Source organism: Mandrillus leucophaeus, unplaced genomic scaffold (genome assembly GCF_000951045.1).
Source record: "Mandrillus leucophaeus isolate KB7577 unplaced genomic scaffold, Mleu.le_1.0 Scaffold133, whole genome shotgun sequence".
Taxonomy (NCBI): domain Eukaryota; kingdom Metazoa; phylum Chordata; class Mammalia; order Primates; family Cercopithecidae; genus Mandrillus; species Mandrillus leucophaeus.
The window spans coordinates 1,877,362-1,900,649 of NW_012101288.1; the positions used below are offsets into that span (position 1 = coordinate 1,877,362).

Here is a 23,288-nt window from a genome sequence, read left to right on the forward strand (position 1 = left end):
GAAAATTGCTTGAACCCGGGAGACGTAAGTTGCAGTGAGCTGAGATCGTTCCACTGCACTCCAGCCTGGGCGACAGAGCTGAGACTGTCTCAGGAAAAAAAAAAGAAAAAGAAAAAGAATAAAATACAGACCAGAGGCCAGGCGTGGTGGCTCACGCCTGTAATCCTTGCACTTTGGGAAGCCGAGGCAGGCGTATCACTTGAGGTCAGGAGTTCGAGACCAGCCTGGCCAACATGGTGAAAACCCGTCTCTACTAAAAATACACAAATTAGCCCTGCGTCGTGGCGTGCGCCTGTATTCCCAGCCACTCGGGAGGGTGAGGCATCAGAATCACCTGAACTCGGGAAGCTGAGTTTGCAGTGAGCTGAGATCATGCCACTGCACTCCAGCCTGGGCGACAAAGCGAGACTCCGTCTCAAAATAAATAAATAAATAGACTACACATCGATATGTAGACTGTGTATGTATATATATCATATAATCCATATAAATGCAGAAACATTTATTGAAAGACATTTCAAAGCCATCGTGTTTGTATTTCATGTTCGTGACAATAAAAACTTGTAAACTTCAGTAACAGTCAAACCTTGTTTAATTAATTATGGATTATCCATTAACATTTTTAAAACTTGGACCATTTAACCTTGGCCTGTACCCCCTCCAACTGTCCTGGTGACCAGTTCATTAGCTAAGTTAAAATTAATTTGAACTTTGATCTAAACCAAAACAAATCAGGAAAATAAAGCTGTAAAGGAACTTTAGCAAGCATTCCAAAACCAACTAGAAATTACTTGAAGTTTTCAAGTGAGCACTGCCTGTGCCAGTATTCTTCATTATAGGATTATAAACCCATTTTTTCCCTGAAGTGCATGTCTACGCCAGGCAGAGGAGTAATTATTCAGCCAATTTCATGGATGTAAACAACGAATATAAATAATTGATAGCACCTAGTGGCTTCTAGTTTGGGTAGAAGGGTAAAAGTAGAGGGGAACTCACTCACTTGAGAAATGATATTTAAGTGAATAAAGAATTCTCTTCTATGAAACTATTACTATTTAATTCTCTGGAAAACTTAAAATGTATTAATGATTAGAACATCAAATCCTAAATAAAGAAATGACACTTTAAAAATAAAAAGCCAAACTTTAAATAAATCAGAGACCTCAGACATAACATAGGAAACAATACTTTCTTTTGTCCTTGTTTACACTGTGTACATAATACAAATATAATTTGAAAGCTACATCCTATAACATTTAAGAAATAACAACAGTAGTTTCAAAATGCTTAACATGAGGAGGAAAAGGCCTTAGAAAACTAGGTTTTTAAAAGTCAGATATAAAAGTACAAGTTTTCTTGTATCCAGCAGCTTTATAAAGCAACTTGAGTCCCGAAGGAAAAACTGTTGTTCTTTTAAGAAATGGGTCTTCTCGAATTATAAACTTTAACACCATTTTGCATCGAAGAACGAGAATATTTAGTGAGTAGTGCACCTATGGTTTGCTTCTCTCCACACAAATCTCTGTAGGAACAATAAAAAAAAAAATAACATGAATATTTTAGGGAACATATTATGATGCAGTATTATGTACTTATTTTATCTCTCTCCCCCGAATCTGTCTTCTCAACAAACATAAGTGTAGGTGTTTGTGGGAGAGATAGGGTGGGGAGTGGTTCTAAGTTTTAATTAAATTAAGTACATTACATGTATTACCTCATTTAACCCACACAATAAAAGTAGGAGTAGGCCAGGCGGGTGGCTCATGCTTATAATCCCAGCACTTTGGGAGGCCGATGTGGGCAGATCACAAGGTCAGGAGTTCAAGAACAGCCTGGCCAACATAGTGAAACCCCGTCTCTACTAAAAAGAGAAAAAAAATAGCAGGGCGTGGTGGTGGGTGCCTGTAATTCCAGCTACTTGGGAGGCTCGGGCAGGAGAATTGCTTCAATCCAGGAGGCGGAGGTTGCAGTAAGCGGAGATCGCGCCACTACACTCCAGCCTGGGCGACGGTGTGAGACTCCGTCTCAAAAAACCAAAAAAAAGCAAAAAACAAAAACTAGGAGTAATGTATTATTTCACCCTGTGTTAGATATGAGGAACTATGGCTCAGACAAGTAATAAATGACAGAGTCCAATTCTGCCACCAGGTTTGTATAACTTCAAAGTCTATGCCATTTCTATTATATCACACAGCCTCTAAATTAGAAATACAAGCAGTAGTGAGGCCTATACAGCAGGGCCTAGAGTCAGAGAACCTGGATACAAGGTACCTGTGTGAACTTGTCTAGGTTACCAACGCTTCCTGAACTTTGGTTTCCTCTTCTGTACCTCAAAGAGAAGAAGATTATGACTGGAACGTAACGAGGAGAGGGAGGAATAGGAGGACATGAGCTGGAGAAGGGGCAACAGCTAGATCATGTAGAACCTTGAAGCACAGGGAAAAAGAATTGTGACTTAATTCTACATGTAATGGGAAGATTACATAATTAAAACACTAAGAGTGTTTTAATTAATGGAAAAGTGCAATGTGATCTAAGTTTTAAATAATGGAGGTGGCCGGGCACGGTAGCTCACGCCTGTAATCCCAGCACTTTAGGAGGCCAAGGTGGGCAGATTAGTTGAGGTCAGGAGTTTGAGACCAGCCAGGCCAACATAGTGAAACCCTGTCTCTACTAAAAACACAAAAATTAGCCAGGTACAGTGGCGCACGCCAGTAGTCCCAGCTACTCAGGAGGCTAAGGCAAGAGAATCGCTTGAACTCAGGAGGCAGAGTTTGCAGTGAGCCAAGATCACACCACTGCACTCCAACCTGGGCAACAGAGTGAGACGCCGTCTCAAATAAATAAATAAATAAATAAATAAATAAATAAATAAAGGAGCCAATGAGTTGATGATTATGGAAGCTGAGCAGTAGATATATGGAGGTTTCATTATATTGTCATTTGAATATTTAAACAGTATAAGAAGGAAAAAGGGGAAGGGGGCAAAAATAGAACAGGGAGAGCAATTCAGAGGCAGGTACAAGATGATCCATCAGGGCTTGCTCATAGTTTGAACCAGAAGGTAGGGGAAGGAAAGGACAGGGATGATTCCTAGACTTTAGTTTAAGTAACTGGATTAGTAGTGGTGCTGTTAACTGTGTTGATGAAGCGGGGTAAGGCCGAGGGAGAAGCAACGATTCTGTTATGAACATGTTAAGCTTGAAATTCCTATTGGATATCCAACTGGAAAGGTGAATTAGGCAACTAGATATAGGAATCTGGACTTCAGGGAAAAGGGCAAGTATGAAGATGAAATTAGGAAGTCGTTAAATTTGTTTCCAGGCCTAGATGAGGGCACCAAAGGAAAAGTATAAACAGAAGAGAAGATGGCCGAAAAATAGACCTGGAGCACTCCAACATTTAAAGATTGAGAAGAAAAGGGAGACATCAACAAAAGAGATGGTTTTCTCCCCTCTCATCCAAGGAAGAGGGGAGAAACTTGTGTTTCAAGTAGGAGGAAGCAGACACTGTCAAATAGTGCTAAGTCAAGTAATCAAGGACAAATGATTAAGCATTGAGTGTAGAAAGACGGATGTCATTGGATTAAGAAGATGTCATTGAGTAAAGGAAAGAATGGGAGGTGAAAAGCATAGAGTGAGTATAGGAAACTTGTAAAAGACATTTTCTTATGAAGGAGAGCAAAGGACATGGGGTCCAATAGGTTGCTATTGTTGTCTTTCAAGATGGGCAATATTACAGAATTTTGTATGCTGGTGGGGTTGATCCAGAAGAGGGAGACATAATAACACAAGGGGTGAAAGGGGTAACTCGAGGATCCAAGTGTTTAAGAAGGCAGAGGAGATGGACCTACTGCAGAAGGACTGGCCTTAGGAGCATGGAAAATTCATACACTACACAGGACTGCAAAGGAAGTAGGTGTACACGTGAGGAGGTTGGCCGATTTGGCAGTGAGAAAGAAGGTTGTTCTGGCCGCACTGCTTCTATGTTCTGAAACAAATAAGATCATAAAAGGAAACAGAGGGTACTGCTGGTATGAAAAAGGAAAAGAAGATGTAGAAGAAGCTCCAAGGGTAGAGAAGTTCCATGAGGAAATCATACCTGGCGAGGGGCCGTTCTAAGTACCACTAGGTTCTTAAGCAAGACTGGCAGCTTCATTGTGTAGTATTCTCCAGAAAGTTTTAGCTGGCCATGTGTAGGCACAGAGTAAGCAGAAAGTTGGGTTTAATCTTTTTAGCTTTTTGCCAGACAGATATGGCAAGAGGGAGAGAGGGCCACAGGAGTAAAGTGTAGACAGTAAGAGCTAAGAAGATTGACCACGGGATTCGAGCTGGGTAAAGAGAAGAAAGAACACCTGAGAGGTCTGACACAGTGACAAAGTTGTAGTGTTAGTTGATTTCAAGCATTAGGGGACTCAAGATTTTGTAAGAAGTAACTTTGGGGCTAACGTGTTCTACTGCAATCTGGCCTCTCCCAAAATGTTAAATAAAGTAAGGCATGAGGTGGCAATCAGAGAGGGGTGTTGGCCTTAGAGTCATAATGGGATATGTGTTTTGTCCCTCAAAGGGGACAGTTTTCCAGGAATGAGAGCAAAGAAGTGGTTTTAGAAGCAATAGTGAGGAACAGAGGTAACACATATTCCACCTCCAGAAGCAGTAACTGTGGAGGACAGAGAAGACAGCCACCACCTAAGAGTTTCTAGGGAAGCAGTATCCTCAGGGAATACTCAAAGAAATTGTGTTCCAATCATGAATCTAAAATGCTGTGCCACTCACCGTAAAAAGAACAACCCTCAAAATCCGTCTTTAATAAATTACTTACTGAATATATGGGGCAATATCTTCTTCTGTCCACTTCTCCCTTAGAGAGAAAAGGCTATTAAAACGTTCCTGATTATCCTCAGGTAAATCATCTACTTTCAGCAAAGATATGATTTCCGGTCTCGAGTGTCTATCCACCAGCGCTAAACCCTACAAGAAATGAGAAGAAACAGAGCAGTTAAAGTAATGTTGTAATGTTTAAACATGACTCATTCTTTTACCTTTAGGTTTAGCTTAGCTCAAGATATTCAAAATGTCAGCTACACGGAACTTAAACTATCCAGAGATTTACAACAGCCTTTTTCATACAAAGAGCTCCTTTAAGCAGTGACTTCTTTCCTCCTCTGCAATCTGGCTTCTACCACCAGCAGTTTATCAAGACAGCTGTGGTTCTAAAGGTCACCAGTAACCTGTCATTGCCAAATCCAGTGGGCCCTTTTCTTGGATTCATCGTGTTAGCCTTCTACTTTCTTTTTGAGACAGAGTCTTGCTCTGTCACCTAGGCTGGAGTGCAGTGGTGCAGTCTTGGCTCACTGCAACCTCTGCCTCCTGGGTTCAAGAGTCTCCTGACTCCACCTCCTGAGTAGCTGTGACTACAGGTACAGGCCACCACGTCCAACTATTTTTATATTTTTAGTAGAGAAGGGGTTTCACCATGTAGGTCAGGCTGGTCTTGAACTCCTGGCCTCAAGTGATCCACCCTCCTCAGCCTCCCAAAGTGCTGGGATTACAGGTGTGAGCCACTTTGCCCAGTCCCTAGCCCTCTATTTCCTTCGCTACTGTTGATTACTCCTTCTTCTGTAAATCTCTCTCCATCCCTGACATCACAGTCTTATTTTCCTCATAACTTGATGTTGTAGCTCCCTGAGGCTTCCATCCCAACCACTCTACTTGCTTCACTGTCACTCTATTGAGTAACCTCATCTAAACCTGTAGCCTAAGCCACCACTTACTTGCTAATGACTATAATATTTATATCTTCAGCTCAGATGTCTCTTTTGAGTCCCAGACCTCTGTATCCAAATCTATACATGAACTCGTTTATCATCCAAACCTGCTCTAGTTCCACTATCCTAGGAAAACAGGAAACCTAGGCATCAGCTTTGATTCCATTAGTCAAACCCCACACCTATGTGGTCACTGAAGTCTATATAATAGATGTTAAGACTTCAGGATTCCTCTCTCCATTCCCCCATTACCTATCTCTTTGACCAGTACTCTCTTAGTTGGGAACATATGTGTTGACAGCCTGCACAGTAATCCTTTTTCAAATCTAACCAACCTTCTATCTGTCCATCTTCTTTACTGTCATAGTATTCTTTTCAAAAGGCCAAACTGATGAGTTCCTGATGAGGTAACCCCTCTAACTAATGTCACTCAGTGGCCTCAAAGAGCTTTCTAGATAGAATTGAAATTTCTTAGCGCAGTCCACAGTGTCCTTACCTCACAAGCATCCTTTACTCCAGCCCATGCATCCCTACAACAGTGCCTCAGTTTTTATTTGCCCCCCAACTTTGACCGTGCTGTCCCAGATTTCCACCTCTGGCTTTCCTGCCATCTAGAGAGCAACAGTTCATCTTTCCACTCAGCAGCTAAAACGTCTGTTCCTTCAGAAAGTCACCCGTGATCGACCAGTCTGATAGCTAAGCCCCTTTTCTTTGCTCTCATAACATCGTGTGCACGCCTTTCCTGTGGCGTAGATCACTCTGCATTGTAAGAACAGATTTATGCATGTAATATGTGTCCATCCCCCATTGCGAGTCCCCAGGCTAAGCACCATGATGACACCTTGTATGACATTTTCTCCTAAGCACCTAGCATGGTGCCTCGACATAGAACTCCATAAATACCAAGCAAATCTTTACATTTAACTAACGGAATATTTACCGAGTATACGCCACATGCCAGGCAGTATGCTACATACTAGCAAGCAACAGCAAACAAAATGCCATCAAAGTAGAGTGGTGAACCACATAAACATTTTTCCAAGCTAAGGGGAGAGTGCCATGAAGGAAAGCATAGCATGCTATCGAAGAGTAAAACCAGAGGCCTTTGCTTCAAGCGGAGAATGAAGGAAGGCCTCCTTGATGAAGTGACTCAGATGAGCAGGAGGTGACCAGATGAAATTAGAGTATCATTCTAGAACAAAAAGCTTTGTTTGAAGGTCCTAAGGTAGGTGAGAGCTTGATGATCTTGAAAACCTGAAACAGGGTTGGTATGCAGTGAGCAGAAGGGAAAGTAGCCAGAGATGAAGCTATGAAGGTGATCCTGAAGGGCCTTTATAGGCCAAGACATGAATTCTGAGTTTTTTTAATCCTGAGTGCAATAGGCAACCATTAAACTGATTTAAGGCCAGGTGCAGTGGCTCACACCTATAATCCCAGCACTTTGGGAGGCCAAGGTGGACGAATCACCTGAGGTCAGGAGTTCGAGACCAGCCTGACCAACATGGCGAAACCCTGTCTCTACCAAACATACAGAAATTAGCTGGGTGTGGTGGTGGGTGCCTGTAATCCCAGCTACTTGGGAGCCTGAGGCAGGAGAATCCCTGGAACCCAGGAGGCGGGGGTTGCAGTGAGCTGAGATTGAGCCACTGTACTCCAGCCTGGGTGACAGAATCAGACTCAGTCTCAAAACTAACTAACTAAATAAATAAATAAAGTTATTTAAGCAGGACATTCATCTGATCTGACTGGCATTTATTTATTTATTACTTTTTTTTTTTTTTTTTTGAGAGACAGAGTCTCGCTGTCACCCAGGCTAGAGCACACTGGCATGAACTCGGCTCACTGCAGCCCCCGCCTCCCAGGTTCAAGGGATTCTCCTGCCTCAGCCTCTCGAGTAACTGGGATTACAGGTGCCCGCCACCACACCTGGCTAATTTTTGTATGCTTAGTAGAGACGGGCTTTGGCCGTGTTGGCCAGGCTGGTCTTGAACTCCTGACCTCAGGTGGTCTGCCTGCCTTGGCCTCTCAAAGTGCTAGGATTACAGGTGTGAGCCACCACACTTGGTCTGATTTTTAAAAGATCATTCTAGTAGCATCACAGAGAACGGATTGGAAGGGAGCAAAAGTAAAAGTGCAAGGGGCCTGCCTAGGGATGCTATTGCTGTTTAGAGGCAGAAAATCAAGGTAGTCTGGACTAGGAGAAGGGTGCTAGAAATAGTGAGAAATGGAACAAAATGAGATACACTGAGTAGGAAGAGGGATTAAGAGGAAATGGACCCAAGCGATCTTATAGAGGTGATAAGATATGTTCTAAAACTGTATTGTAGTGAAAGCAACTTACTAAAATTATTTAAAATATTTTAAAGGTGTAGTTTACAATATGTTAAGTATACTCCAATACTTTATTGGGTTTTAAGGACTATGTGATGGATTGGATGTACATGCACTCCTAATGGGTGTCTAGGAAAAGAAATTGGTTCCAAATTCAGCTCCAACTCAAGTATCATTCACCTAGTTATTAATCAACTGTTGAAGTAAGGTGGAAATGTCTATTGCTATTACCTTAAGCTGATCAAGACTAGTTATCATTCCTTCAGGAACACTCTGCTGCCACACTTCTTGAAACTCAGCGAGATTGAATTTCACTGCATTCTGAAGTAGCATTTGTGCTGTTGCTCTGCATATTTTATCAGCATCCAACTCAAAATACACTTCGCCTAAGGAAAAGGTATCAGATAGTTTCAAATTATCATCTTATAATTGAATACTATACTAACATTTCCTTTTTTTACTGCAGTTTCTTGAAAGGAATTATACACCTAAACTCACTTCCACAACCCCGTAGTTCGTTTTTTTTTGTTTTTTTTTTTTTGTTTTGAGATAGAGTCTCGCTCTATCTATCACGCCAATGCACTCCAGCCTGGGTGTGATCTCGGCTCACTGCAACCTCCACCCCCTGGGTTCAAGTGATTATCCTGTCCCAGCCTCCCAAGAAGCTGGGATTACAGGTGTGCGCCACCACACCTGGCTAATTTTTTTTTTATTTTTAGTAGAGATGGGTTTTCACCATGTTGGCCAGGCTTGTCTCGAACTCCTGACCTCAGGTGATCTGCCCACCTTGGCCTTCCAAAGTGCTGGGATTACAGGCGTGAGCCACTGTGCCGGCCTTTTTTTTTTTTTTTTTTTTTTTTTGAGAAGGTCTCACTCTGTCGCCTAGGCCAGAGAGCAGTGGCACAATCAAGGCTCACTGTAGCCTCGACCTTCCCAGGCTCAGGTGATCCTCCCACCTCAGATTCCTGAGTAGCTGGGACTACAGGCCTATGCTGCCACACCCAGCTAATTTTTGTATTTTTTTGTGGAGACAGCGTTTTATCATGTTCTCCAAGCTGATGTCGAAATCCTGGGCTCAAGTGAAAACCTCAGCCTCCCAAAGTGCTGGGATTATAGGTGTGAGCCACTGCACCCAGCTAGAGTTCTTATTTTTAACACCAACAGGCTTTAGAAAGGTATGCCAGTTTTAACATATAAGAGTTAAATGAGAATATTTTCCAAATCTTACCTTCATCTACATATTTCTTCCCATAACATTTAAGACAGTGTTCTATCATTTCCCTGAAAAATTTAAAACACCCATTTGAAAAGTTATAAGCATTTTTATGCACTATATTTTAACTCCACTGCCAACTCAAAATTAAGAAAGAAATTTGATATTTCAAATACTAAGTGATTTTGGTTGCCAAATAATATTTTATTTAAAGTAGGAACTAAAATATACTGAGTAGCTACCATGTGCCAGGCCCCATGCTAAACATTTTAACATCAATTATGTAAGCATACATTTATTATTATAAAATAGCTCAAACATATTATTTCCTTACTTTATTTATTATTATTTATTTTTATTTATTTTTTTTGAGAGTGCAGTAGTACGATCTCGGCTCACTGCAACTTCCACTTCTGGAGTTCAAGCAATTCTCCTGCCTCGGCCTCCCAAGCAGCTGGGACTACAGGCAAGCACCAGCACGCCCAGCTAATTTTTGTATTTTTTAGTAGAGACTGGGTGTCACGATGTTGGCCAGGACAGTCTCGATCTCCCGACCTCGTGATCCACCCACCTTGTCCTTCCAAAGTGCTGGAATTACAGGCATGAGCCACTGTGCCCGGCCTATTTCTTTATATTTTTATGGCCAAAAACAAACAAGATGATGCACATGTATTCACCCCAGTGACCAAAATTCCCAAATCTTCTTTGGTTGTAATTTTAAACATTTCTCAAAGATATCAAAATATAACTATTGTAGTTTATACCCTGGGTTTAATTCCAATCTGTAAAAGAACTCCCTTCCCCTTAAGGAAATCTGGGTAGACAAGAAATTAAAATACTTACTCTGGCTCCAATGGTCCAAGTTCCTGAAGGCATGTATTCAAAGGAACTTTGCTAAAAGACCATGATTCAGAATCCACAAGCTGAGTTACATGATTCAGAAGTTTCATCTCATAATCAAATTCAAGAATCCTCCAATAACCTACAAATTGCATAAGTTATATTTACCAAAGAACTTTTTTTTTTTTAAGGCAAGGTCTCAACTCTTTCACCCAAGCTGAGTACAGTAGCGTGATCTCAGCTCATTACAACCTCCGCCTCCTGAGTTCAAGCAATTCTCCCATCTCAACCTCCGAAGTAGCTGGGACTACAGGCATGCACTATCATTCCTGGCTAATTTTTGTATTTTTAGTACAAACAGGGGTCTACCATGTTGGCCAGGCTGGTCTTGAACTTTCGACCTCACATGAGCAGCCCACCTCGGCCTCCCAAAATGCTGGGATTACAGGCATGAGCCACTGTGCCTGGCTCAAAGAACATTTTATGTAAACTAGCTAATAGATTGATAAAGTCATAGCATACTCTTGCCCACTGCAAAAATGAGACAATAGGCTGGGTGTGCTGGCTCACTCCTGTAATCCCAGCACTTTGGGATCCTGAGGCCAGGAGTTTGAGACCAGCCTGGCCAACACAGTGAAACCCCATCTCTACTAAAAATACAAAAACTTAGCTGGGCGCTGTGGCACACACCTGTAATCCCAGCTGCTCAAGAGGCTGAGGCATGAGAATTGCTTGAACCTGGGAGGCCAAGGTTGCAGTGAGCCACGATTACACCACTGCACTCTAGCCTGGGCAATGGTGAGACTGTCTCAAAAAAAAAAAAAAAAAAAAAAAAAAACTATTCACTTTCTGTAAACAGTGCTTCTTTTTAAGCTTTTCTCCCAATCATTTTAAATTGTGTCTTCAGGGAGATCAAGTTGTTTTTCAAGAGTACTTTACATATGACTAGCTTTTCTCAAGTGCTTTCTTTCTTCTTCTTTTTTTTTTTTTTTTTTTTCCTTAGAGATGGGGTCTTACTCTTGCCCAAGCTGGTCTTAAACTCCTGTGCTCAAATGATCCTCCTGCCTCAGCCTACAGAGTAGCTGGGATATTAAAGGCACATCGCATGGCGCCCTTCTCTCCACTGCTTTGACATTCAACTATCTCACAATGATCTTGTCATTCTAAACAGAAATTAGGAAATCTGCAGTTGGTACAGTCATTTCATTAGAGTATCATACAAATGAGGTAAAGGTCATAGGTTCACTATTTATGATCATCTCTGCTGTGCTGCACTACCATGGTTATAACTCTCATCACAGCTATCTTGCAGAGACATTTCTATACTCATAAAGAAGTCCAGCTCACCAAAGAGATGATAGACTCTGAGGTACAAGGTGGATGAGGGCCAAGTTAAGGGCTGGGCATCATAAAGATCCCCTTCCTATTCCTGTGAGAGATTATGACATGCCATTTTATTTATTTATTATTTATTTGTGATGGAGTCTCACTCTGTTGCCCAGGCTGGAGTATAGTGGCATGATCTCAGCTCACTGCAACCTCCACCTCCCGGGTTCAAGTGATTCTCCTGCCTTAGCCTCCTGAGTAGCTGGGACTATAGGCATGGCCAGTATGCCCAGCCAAGTTTTTTGTATTTTTACTAGACAGGGTTTTGCTATGTTGGCCAGGCTGGTCTTGAACTCCTGACCTCAGGTGGTCCACTTGCCTCGGCCTCAAAAGGGCTAGGACTACAGGCATGAGCCACTATGCCTGGCCATGAAATGCCATTTTATAACTGATGGCAGGACCACCACCCCAGAGAAAGAAAAGTATACATCCACCATTTCTAAGGGAGAATGTTTCTATTCTTACTCTGTAAACATAAAGGCAACATTTAAAAACTGGATTGTGTGATGTAAAACTGAGGAAGAAAGCGAGAAGTAATCTATGCATCCACCTACAGAAATTGTATCCATCCCCATGCTGCAAGTTAATAATGCAGAGGGCTGCATTAAAATGCAGTTTCATCTGCCTTTTTTAAAAAAAAAAAAGAAAAGAAAAGAAAAGCTTTAGGTCCGGGCACCATGGCTCACACCTGTAATTCCAGCACTTTGGAAGGCCAAGGCAGGAGGATTACCTGAGGTGAGGGGTTCAAGACCAGCCTGGCCAACATGGCAAAACCCCATCTCTACCAAAAACACACAAATTAGCTGGATGTTGTGGCGCGTGCCTGTAACCCCAGCTACTCAGGAGGTTGGAGGCATGAGAATCACTTGAACCCACGAGGCGGAGGCTGCAGTGAGCCGAGATCACGCCACTCTACTCCAGCCTGGGTGACAGAGTGAGACTCCATCCACAAAAAAAAAAAAAATTTTGCTAGTTCAAGGACCTGGGTTATATGCCATATGCTGTCACTAACTCCACATGTACCCTGGACAAGTTAGTTTCCCTTCCTAGGCCTTAGTTTCCTTACCAGTTATAAAAAATAAAAGATTAGACTATTTGATGTCTAAGGACTTTATTTATTTATTCATTTGATGGAGTTTCACTCTTTCACCCAGGCTGGAGGGCAGTGATACGATCTCCACTCACTACAACCTCTGCCTTCCAGTTTCAAGGGATTCTCCTGCCTCAGCCTCCCAAGTAGCTGGGATTACAGGCGCCCACCAACACGCCTGGTTAATTTTTGTATTTTTAGTAGAGATGGGGTTTCTCCACGTTGGCCAGGCTGGTCTTGAACTCCTGATCTTGTGATCGGCCAGCCTCGGCCTCCCAAAGTGCTGGGATTACAGGTTTGAGCCACCGCGCCCAGCCTGGACCTTTCTTAATCAAACATGGTTCTTCCTTTACCATTTAATTCAAAAAAATTGGAAGGAGTCAAAGTGTGATTAAAGTCACTGGTAGCAGATTGACCTCATGTAAAGATGATCACATGTAGTCTCTATCCCACGACGAGAAAGACAAATATTACCATCTTTTCTTTTTTTCATTTTTCTGATGCCCAAGCTAAAGTACAGTGGTACCATCTCAGCTCTCTGCAACCTTTGCCTCCCAGGTTCAAGCAACTCTTGTGCCTCAGCCTCCCAAGTAGCTGGAATTACAGGCATGCACCACCACACCCAGCTAATTTTGTATTTTCATGGAGACAGGGTTTCACCACGTTGGCCAGGCTGGTCTCAAACTCCTGGCCTCAAGTGATCCACCCACCTCAGCTTCCCAAAGTGCTGGGATTACAGGCGTAAGCCACTGCGCCCGGCCCAAATGACACCATCCTTAAACCCAAAAGAATATTAAATAAACTATATGCAGTAGGGTGAAGATGTCCAAAAACTTCTCTCCCTTATGATGGCCAATGTCATCATTGTTATAATAGTAGTAAGTAACACTACCTTCAATCTCACAGGCATTTAGAACTTGTAATTGGGTCATTATTTCTTCCTCACTTGCCTGAATTTGATCAAGCAAATCTTCAGTTGTATACTGCAAAAAGAAAAAAATATTTTAAGACCTTTGAAGAATATTTTGTTTTTAGATTTCTTGCTGAATATTGGGGAATAAATACATGGACAGATTAAGGCAATATTTATGCACTAGCTCAGTTTCTTTTGTTAATGTATAATGATTTCTACACAAAATCAATGGATATCTTAGAAAACAAAGAGGTAAATCTTCATGACACTGGATTTGGTGATGGCTTATTAAATGACACCAAAAACACAAGCAACAAAAGAAAAAGTAGATCAACTGAACATCATCGAAATAATAAACTTTTGTTTATTATTTATTTATTAAATAAACTTTTGTTTATCACCACAAAAGGACAAATACTGTATGATTCCCCTTATCTGAGGTATTAAAAGCAGTGAAATTCATAGAGACAGGAAGTAGAATGGTGGTTGCCAGGGCTGAGGGGACGCAGAAACAGGAGTTATTGTTTAACAAGCACAGAGTTTCAGTTTGAGAAGATGAAAAAGTTATAGAGATGGATGGTGCTAAAGACTGCATACCACTATGAATGTACTTGATGCTACTGAACTGTATACTTTAAAATGGTAAATTTTCTTTTTTCTTTTTTTCTTTTTTTTTTTTGAGATGGAGTTTTGCTCTTGTTGCCCAGGCTGGAGTGCAATGGCACGATCTCAGCTCACCGCAACCTCCGCCTCCCAGATTCAAGTGATTCTCCTGCCTCAGCCTCCCGAGTAGCTGGGATTATAGGCGTGCGCCACCACGCCCGGCAAATTTTGAATTTTTAGTGGAGACAGGGTTTCTCCATGTTGGTCAGGCTGGTCTCGAACTCCCAGCCTCAGGTGATCTGCCTGCCTTGGTTCCCCAAACTGCTGGGATTACAGGCGTGAGTCACCCAGCCCGGCCTCTTTTTTTTTTTTTTTAATACAAAGTCTCATTCTGTCACCAGGCTGGACTGCAGTGGTGTGATCATGGCTCACTTGCAGCCCTGACCTCCTAGGCTCAGCTGATTCTCTCACCTCATCCTGGGACTAGAGGTATGCAACTATGCCCAGCTAATTTTTAAATTTTTTGTAGAGACAGGTTCTTGCTGTGTTGCCCAGAATGGTCTCAAACTCCTGGGCTCAAGCAATAGTCCCACCCTGGCCTCCTAAATTGCTGGGATTACAGGTGTGAATCACTGCCCCCAACCCCAAAAATGTTAAATTTTATGTTATGTATATTTTACTGCAATAAAAAAAAAGCAAGAAAGTCAAAAAACAGCCCACAAAATGGGAGAAAATATTTGCGAATAATATATCTGATAAAGGACTTGTATCTAGACTATCTAAAGAATTCGCTTACAACTCAGTAATAAAAAGACAAATAATTAAAAATCAGGCAAAGAAACTGAATAGGCATTTCTCCAAAGATATACAAATCGACAATAAGCCCATGAGATGTTCAACATCAATGGAAACTAGTGCAGCCACTCTGGAAAACAGTATGGCAGCTTGAAAGCTTATACAGAGTCACCACATGACCCATCAATTCCACTCCTAGGTACATACCCAGGAAAAATGAAAACATAAGTCCACATAAAATCTTGTACACGAATGTTCACAGAAGCATTATTCATAATAACCAAGAAGTAGAAGTTACACAAATGTCTATTAGCTGACAAGTGAATGAATAAAATATGGGTATGTCCGTAAAATGAGATATTATTCAGCAAGAAAAGGAATAAAACACTGCAGCCGGGCGTGGTGGCTCACGCCTGTTATCCCACCACTTTGGGAGGCTGAGACGGGCAGATCACCTGAGGTCAGGAGTCCAAGACTAGCCTGGCCAACATGGTGAAACCCCATCTCTACTGAAAGTAAAAAATTAGCTGGGCATGGTGGCGTGCACCTGTAATCCCAGCTATTCGGGAGGCTGAGGCAGGAAAATCACTTGAACCCAGGAGGTGGAGGTTGCAGTGAGCCAAGATTGTGCCATTGCACTCCAGCCTGGACAAGAAGAGCAAAACTCCATCTGCAAATAAAACAAAACAAAACACAACACTGATACATGCTACAACATAAATGAACCTTGAAATGATTATGCTAAGTGAAAGAAGCCAATCAGAAAAGGCCACATATTATATGATTCCATTTACATGAAATGTCCAGAATAGGCATATGTATAGACAGAAAGTTTATTAGTGGTAGCCTAGAGCGAAGGGGAAAGGGGAAAGAAGAAAGTGGTACTGGAAGGTGACAGCTAAAGGCTACAGGGTTTCTTTCTGGGGTTATAAAAATGTTCTAAACGTGATGGTGTTAATGGTTTCACAACTCTGTGAATGTACTAAAAAGTATCCAATTGCACACTTTAAAATTGGTGAATTGTTTGGCATGTGAATTATATCTCAATAAAGCTGTTACCAAAAAAAGTTTTAGAAAGAGCCCATTGGAAAAAAAGGGAACTTCTTTTTATAAACATGGTCTTCACATACCAGCAGAGTTCTGTCATTTTTACATTAAAAACTTTAAAACTGGCCGGGCGCAGTGGCTCACGCCTATAATCCCAGCACTTTGGGAGGCCGAGGCGGGCGGATCACGAGGTCAGGAGATGGAGACCATCCTGGCGAACACGGTGAAACCCCGTCTCTACTGAATATACAAAAAAATTAGCCGGGCGTGGTGGCAGGCGCCTGTAGTCCCAGCTACTCGGGAGGCTGAGGCAGGAGAATGGCGTGAACCCGGGAGGCGGAGCTTGCAGTGAGCCGAGATCGCACCACTGCACTCTAGCCTGGGCGACAAAGCAAGACTCCGTCTCAAAAAAAAAAAAAAACAAAAAACAAAAACACTTTAAAACTGTTTTTTACTTTTTTTATATTTTTCCATACTTTCAGGAATTAGTTAATTTTGACACTGGAGTAAGAATATCTTCCATTATGCCCCTCTCAAGAGCATCTAGTCATATTTTTAATTAAATAAAAAAAAATTTTACCTCTAAAAAACTATTATTTCAAAGTTAAGAATATGAGAAGCTTTTAGCTATATAAATGGCATTATGATATATAGGATCTGCCTTAAAATACTCTAGAAAAATTAAAAAGATGGAAGGATAGAAAGGGGATAGAAGAAACAAGACTGACAGGACATTAATTGTTCAAGTGAATGATGAATATATGGGGGTCATTATACTACTCTGTCTGTTTTGGGGTATGCTTGAAATTTTGTAACTTTTTTTTAACACAAGCATTTAACAGCTATATAACATAAATTTTAAAAAGAATGTGACCATTGAGTGCCTCTGATTATAGTTGTTAAATTCCAAATAAAAAAAGTGAAAATAAGAGTCTTACTTTTGAGCTATTTGAATCATTCTCTTTTTGACTGTCAGGTCCTTCATATGGATTTTCCATCAAAAGTTTCTTTAGCTTCTTTAACTTAGGTCTACATCTTCTTAATTCCCAATAATTATTAGAAAAACCGAAGATCTGGAAATTATAATATATCATAACCTTTTAGGGGCCATTCTAAAGGAAAATTTCATATAAAATTCCAACTTATTAATCTGCCCCCTCAACAAGTACTGAGAAAAGGAAGCTCCAAGGTATTCTGCTTTGTATCAGGAAGGTATTTTTCCAGCCATCTCGACTAGATGGATGGGCATCCTCAAGACCATCTTTTCAGATCCCCTTAATAAGATACTGTCAACATTGTAAGAATCAATAATTGAGTGTCACATCTCAAATATACTCTGAAAACTAGAGTATGCCCAGAAAAAATGACCAGGATGGTGACAATTCTCCAAACCAGGTGGAAACAACTAAAAATGAATATACTTAGGCAAAAAAAAAAAAAAAGCAGAAAATAGAGAAAAGGTATTATCATAGTCTTCAAACAGGGACATTAAAGGGAAGAGGGAGTGTGTTGCTCATGTCAAAATGAGGCAAAAGCTAAAGGAGAGATTTCTGTTTAATGCAAGATCTTTGTACTGTTTAGAACTGCAGCTAATTCCTCTGTTTGATTTGTGAAATAGTGAGAGCCTACCACTCAAAATCCATTTGATAAGAGGCCAGAGAATGGATGAGTATCTGTTATCCTTGCCTGCACCTACAGGACTTGCCTAGTTCCTAGCACTGAGTAGTTGCTCAATAAGTGTTTCAGGCCGGGCGCGGTGGCTCAAGCCTGTAATCCCAGCACTTTGGGAGGCCGAGACAGGCGGATCACGAGGTCAGGAGATCGAGACCATCCTGGCTAACATGGTGAAACCCCGTCTCTACTAAAAAAATACAAAAAAATCTAGCCGGGCGAGGTGGCGGGCGCCTGTAGTCCCAGCTACTCGGGAGGCTGAGGCAGGAGAATGGCGTAAACCCGGGAGGCGGAGCTTGCAGTGAGCTGAGATCCGGCCACTGCACTCCAGCCTCGGCAACAGAGCGAGACTCCATCTCAAAAAAAAAAGTGTTTCATAAAAGAAAAAAAAAAAGGCTAAACTGGATTACCTTTGGGATGCCCTCCAACTCTGAAATGGAAGGACAGGGGATGCTTCTACTTTCAAACTAGGATAAGGCTTGATTGACAAGATGAGGCCTAGAGCCTGAAGGAGATGTTGCTGAATCTAAGGCCTCCCAAAGAAGAGCTTAAGGACCAAATCTGACAGACTGATTTTATCCATAGTTAAAAGTGGTTTGCTGTTTTATGATCATCTCAGGAAAAACAAAGCAAAACAAAAAAATGGCAGCCTTCTGGCTACATCCAATACACAGATATTGTGGTATGCTTTTGTGTGCTGGGGGAGGTTTGGCATAGTGTTTCAATTAGATGCCAACATTAAAAAAATTAGATTTCACCCCAAAAATCTAAATTTCAAGAATTACTTAGAAAAAATAAGTCTAGCAATGCTGGGCCTACTTTCCCACAAGGCAGCTGAGTAGTGGCCGTCCAACTACTTGGGGATTGTGCTTTGCCATCTGCTGCAGACCCAACCACTCCCTGTTACTCCTGGGTATCTACCACCATTTATCAACCCCAGCCTATTTCTTATGTAACCCCTTTAAGCATCTGAGGTTCAATCACGATTATGGCTTTGGTTAGTGGATCCTGAAGTTTTAGCCAATCTCAGTACATAGAATTTCCATAACAAGCAAGAGCTCAAAGATTCTTATAGACATTATTATGCCCTCACAAAAACACCTACAGAACACATAAGTGATGAAAAAATTACTTTTTTACAATAGGATGAACTGCCAATATTTTTAGTTAATTACATTGAAAATCTTAAAACCCTATAAAAACCAACCTAGTATATTTACTGGATGTTCCTCTGTTCTAGTAACATCACATGAATCACTGAAGCTTCCCAGCATTTTCCCTTCGTTCCTCTCCAACTCTCTATTTAAGGATATAGTTGGCCTAAAGTCGTTCTCAAAGAAGTAAGGGCTATGCTTGGATTGTTACATATATAACAGACAGAATGGAGATTTGTTTGGTTACTGCCATCAATATTCTCCAAAATAATTAAAAATTTGTTATACTTGGTTACGGATATTAATGAACTAAACCAACTTCAAAGCTAAGAAACACACTTCCTTCAAAAACTCCAATTTCTTCATTTCTTTTTTGGAGACAGAGTCTCGCTCTGTTGCCCAGGCTAGAGTGCAGTGGCGTGATCTCAGCTCTCTGCAACCTCTGCCTCCTGGGTTCAAGCAATTCTCCTGCCTCAGCCTTCCAAGTAGCTTGGATTACAGGTGTATGCCACCACGCCCGGCTAATTCTTTGTATTTTAGTAGAGACAGAGTTTTACTGTGTTGCCCAGACTGGTCTCAAACTCCTGAGCTCTGGTAGTCTCCCCACCTTGGCCTCCCAAAGTGCTAGGATTATAGGCGTGAGCCACCACACCTGGCTCAAATTTCTTCATTTCTCCTCCTCATAAATATTATCAAATGAACCAGTTATGGTTTGAGGGAGTCTCCTTTCAAAACATATCCACAGCGAAATCTACTAAAAATAGGTAGGATTTTTGGAATGAGTCATTGAATAACAAACTTTGCACATTATAGAAAAAAGATAAAATTGTCTGGGACTTGAAAATCAAAATAGGAAAAATCAGACAAGTTCACAAGACTCCAACAAACCAGTTCACAAGACTCCAACAAACAAGCAACAAACAAGCAAAATGCTGAGAAATTCAAATTTCTTTGAAGAACTTCTTAGATTCTCCCTGATTATAGATTTTACATGTAAAGTTTTTAAAGACCAAATTACCATATCTGTTTTCATTCTCAGACTTTTATAAATCAGAGTACAGAAAAGAGCACCTCAGTGTGAATAATGTTACAGTGTGAATCTTCCTTCTTCAGCTGGTCTGGAGTTTTACAATCAGGAATGAAAAGCAACATATTGGAAGTGTCTGCTATCTTCAAGTCGTATGTTTTGTCTTTACTGCACAGCACAGCTTGCTCGTCTTTATCACCACGAATCACAAGACTGTAGCAAAATGGGGGAAAAATACATGATTTATTGACATTCCAGTAGACATTTTCATTAGAAACAGTTCTCAAACCCTCTAGGCTTACAGAACTTAGAATTAAGTTTTGATGCTGCCTCTGCCCCCTGCTAGCACAAAGATGGATTCCACACAGCAAGCATTGGGCTAAGTGAGAGCCACACAGACGGCCCACCCAGAGCCTCATTAAGGAAAAATAACTAAAGATGGGCAAGACAGATCCATAGAGGCCAAGGGGACAAATGGCACTACATGGCATCTTTGTGCAAACTGCTGGAAAGAACATAAGACAAAGCATCCCGAAGCCTCAGTCAAGCTGTCACAATTTTCTACAACATGCTAAAGTGGTACTTCTCACATGTATGCATAGGCATCTTAGAGAATGTTGTTTAAAAGCAAAGTGGGATTCAGTGGGTCTGGGATGGGACCCAGGGTCCTGTATTTCTAACAAGCTCCCCGAGAAAGACCAAGCTGCTGCTCCTGGTACCATACAAGTGTCATCCTTGTTTTGTTCTGAGTATTCCCTCACAATCAAAGCAGCACCTCCTGGCCCAACCATAAGTTGTGTTGCAAAAAAATTGGGACCTTATGAAAAAAAGGATGCAGTGGTGAATGAAAAATATGAAAAGGATATGTTTACAAACTGGACTAAACCAAAGACTTTGACAAAGGGATTTTGTCACCGCTGAAGAAAAGCAAGGACACCGTGGCTCATGCCTGTAATCCTAGCACTTTAGGGGAGGCTGAGGCCAGAAGATCGCTTGAGAGCAGGAGTTTGAGACCAGCCTGAGAAACAGAGCAAGACCCCATCTCTACAAAAGAAAAAATTTAAAGTTAGCTGGGTGTGGTGGTGCACACCTGAAGTCTCAGCTACTCAGGAAGCTGGTGGGAGGATCACCTGAGCCCGAGTAGTCACGGTACCATCATGCAGTGAGCCATGATTGTGCCACTCCACTCCAGCCTGGCTGATAAGAGTGAGACCCTGTTCCCACCACCCTCTTCCCAAAAAAAAGATAAAGAAAAAAGAAGGAAGAGGGAAAGAATGAAGGTGAAGAGGAGGAAAAGGAAGGACTAAAGACAAAGATGATGGCAATGACAGGGGAGTTGGTTCTAGCAGTTTTCCTTGTCTGTAAAGTATTTAATACTCCTGTGCGCAACTCGTTTCTTTTGAATAAATAATAAGAAACCAGAAATAGCAGACTGTGTATTTATTTTTGACTAAGTCTTCATTTAAGTGAAAAGAATAAAAGGTTTTTTAGATTCCCAGTGCTAATGAATGCTTAATAGGCCCAAGTACCTAGTCTTTAACATTTATTTGTCTAACTGCACCACCCCCACTTTGAAATATTTTGTTTATACCATCCCCCCCTACACCCCAAAATTAAAAACACACGTTTCCAGGGCCTTTGTTTGTTTGTTTGTTTTTGCCAGCTGGATTAACTAGAACTGGACCGAGAGAAAGCCCTCACACCTGAGTTCCTTTCGCAACTCTCCACCAACTGAGCTGGGATGGAAACAGACGAGTGAAGTTCTTTCAGTTCCGTTAAAGGTACTTTGAGGTATATAGTAAGTATCTGAAGAATGGCCAGTTTAATACTCTTTGGTGGGCAAAGTTCGAAAATTGAAAGACAGCCTAAAGGATTCCATTAAGAAAAAAGAGAAAAAATAGCCTAATAAAATATAGGTGTCGGAGGACCAATTGTGCAGAAGAGAATCAAGCTGGAGCTTCCTGTTTTGCAGGAGTTGGGACTGCACAGGGTGGAGGGATACAACGATTCTCTAGACTTCTCAAGACTGCTTTAAAAAAACTACCTCAACTTCGACTTTTAATCAATGATCTTGCAGCAACTTTGTTTCTGACCTGGAATTAGAAACAGCTTCAGATCCCTACTGAGTAAGTTTGCTTTGGGGTGGGTGGGGGTCTCACCCAATTACCAAGTCTGTAAGCTGATTCCCAACACTTCCTATCTATCGTCTGAGTAAAATAAATATAAGTGGAAGGCAAGAATTCTATAAATAGTGGATATCACCACTGTATTTTAAGGTAGAATGACCATGACCGGTGTCCTGTAGAGTCCCTGTAATCACCGGTAACTCTTCAAAAATCTCACTGAGGTTGTATTAGTATTTCCTGACCTGCTCCCGCTGACACAGGTCCCCAAAGTCAGCTGGACCAGTGCTACTAATCACCGCAGTGCAGCTAACTGGACTGCCCACCGGAGGCGTGGACTCCTCGGGAACAGGCTATGAGCCCCCCGCCAAGTCAGTGCATCTCTCTGGCCGTTTCCTCATCCCGAGTTTCCCCGATTAGAAAATAACGTGGCCGGCCCGAGGCTGGGGGCGCGGTCTGTCCAGGGCTCACCTGTGTCCATCTTCCAGCTGCTGGCACAGCGTGGGCTCCAGCTCCAGCAGGCAGAAGTCGCCGGCGGCAGCGCCGCTGGCCCCCGGGCCGAAGCCCAGGCAGTGCACCGCTGGCAGCAGTTCGGCCGCGTTCAGCTTGGCGATCTGCAGCGTCGCATCCACCTCCTCGCGGGTCCTCTTCATCGCAGCGCCGGGTCCAGGAGTCCTGCCGCGCCCGGCTGGCGGCAGGCTTGGCAGGCAAGAAATAAGTTCCCAAGCAGCGGGACGCTAGGAAACCTGAACGTTTCGAAAGCCCGCCAAGGCGGCAGTGGGCGTGTTTCCGGGGCGGAGCGCGCTGCGGGCACGCCCTCGGGAAGGCCTGCGCGCTCCTGGGTGCGTGAGCCCCTCCGTGCCCCACGCTGTACCGCGACTGCAGGAAGGAAACGCGGCTTCCCGGGGGGCGGTCTCGGCGGAAGCTCGCCGGGCAGAGCTGCGACCCGGCGAGTTGGGACACGGATCCCTCGCCCACCCTTTCCGCCGTGCCCTTGCCCGCCCCCCATCCTATCTCCAGCCCTGGTTTCCAGCCGATGCTCCCATTTCCTCGCCGTCCACATTGTCTCGTCTTCCGCCAGTGGCGGGCACTGTGATAACCACTTGGCACGTATAATTCCATGAGCCCGTTGCCACAACCCTGTAAGGTGGTCCCTTGGTCATTACCTTTTGTTAATGAGGAAGCAGGCTCCTTGCTCGTGATGGCAGAGCCAGGAGGTAACAGAGTCTGACTCCAGCTTAGTCGACTGTGGCTCCAAAAGCTTCCTGCGGGGTTTTGTGCAAATAACCCATGCTTGGGAGCCAGGACCTGAGGAGTATCTCACTTCT

General features: G+C 42.5%; 1 protein-coding gene across 1 annotated transcript; it reads right to left on the reverse strand.

Moving 5' to 3' along the window:
* Nucleotides 1-448: 448 nt before the first annotated feature.
* DSCC1 (DNA replication and sister chromatid cohesion 1) lies at nucleotides 449-22,841 on the reverse strand. The gene is made up of 9 exons (XM_011972999.1): nucleotides 22,432-22,841; nucleotides 19,882-20,050; nucleotides 16,924-17,058; nucleotides 13,520-13,610; nucleotides 10,155-10,293; nucleotides 9,327-9,379; nucleotides 8,330-8,484; nucleotides 4,822-4,970; nucleotides 449-1,522 (listed from the first exon to the last, which is right to left on the reverse strand). The coding sequence occupies exons 1-9, from the start codon at nucleotides 22,611-22,613 to the stop codon at nucleotides 1,414-1,416; spliced, it is 1,182 nt and encodes a 393-aa protein (XP_011828389.1). The 5' UTR covers nucleotides 22,614-22,841; the 3' UTR covers nucleotides 449-1,413.
* Nucleotides 22,842-23,288: the final 447 nt, after the last annotated feature.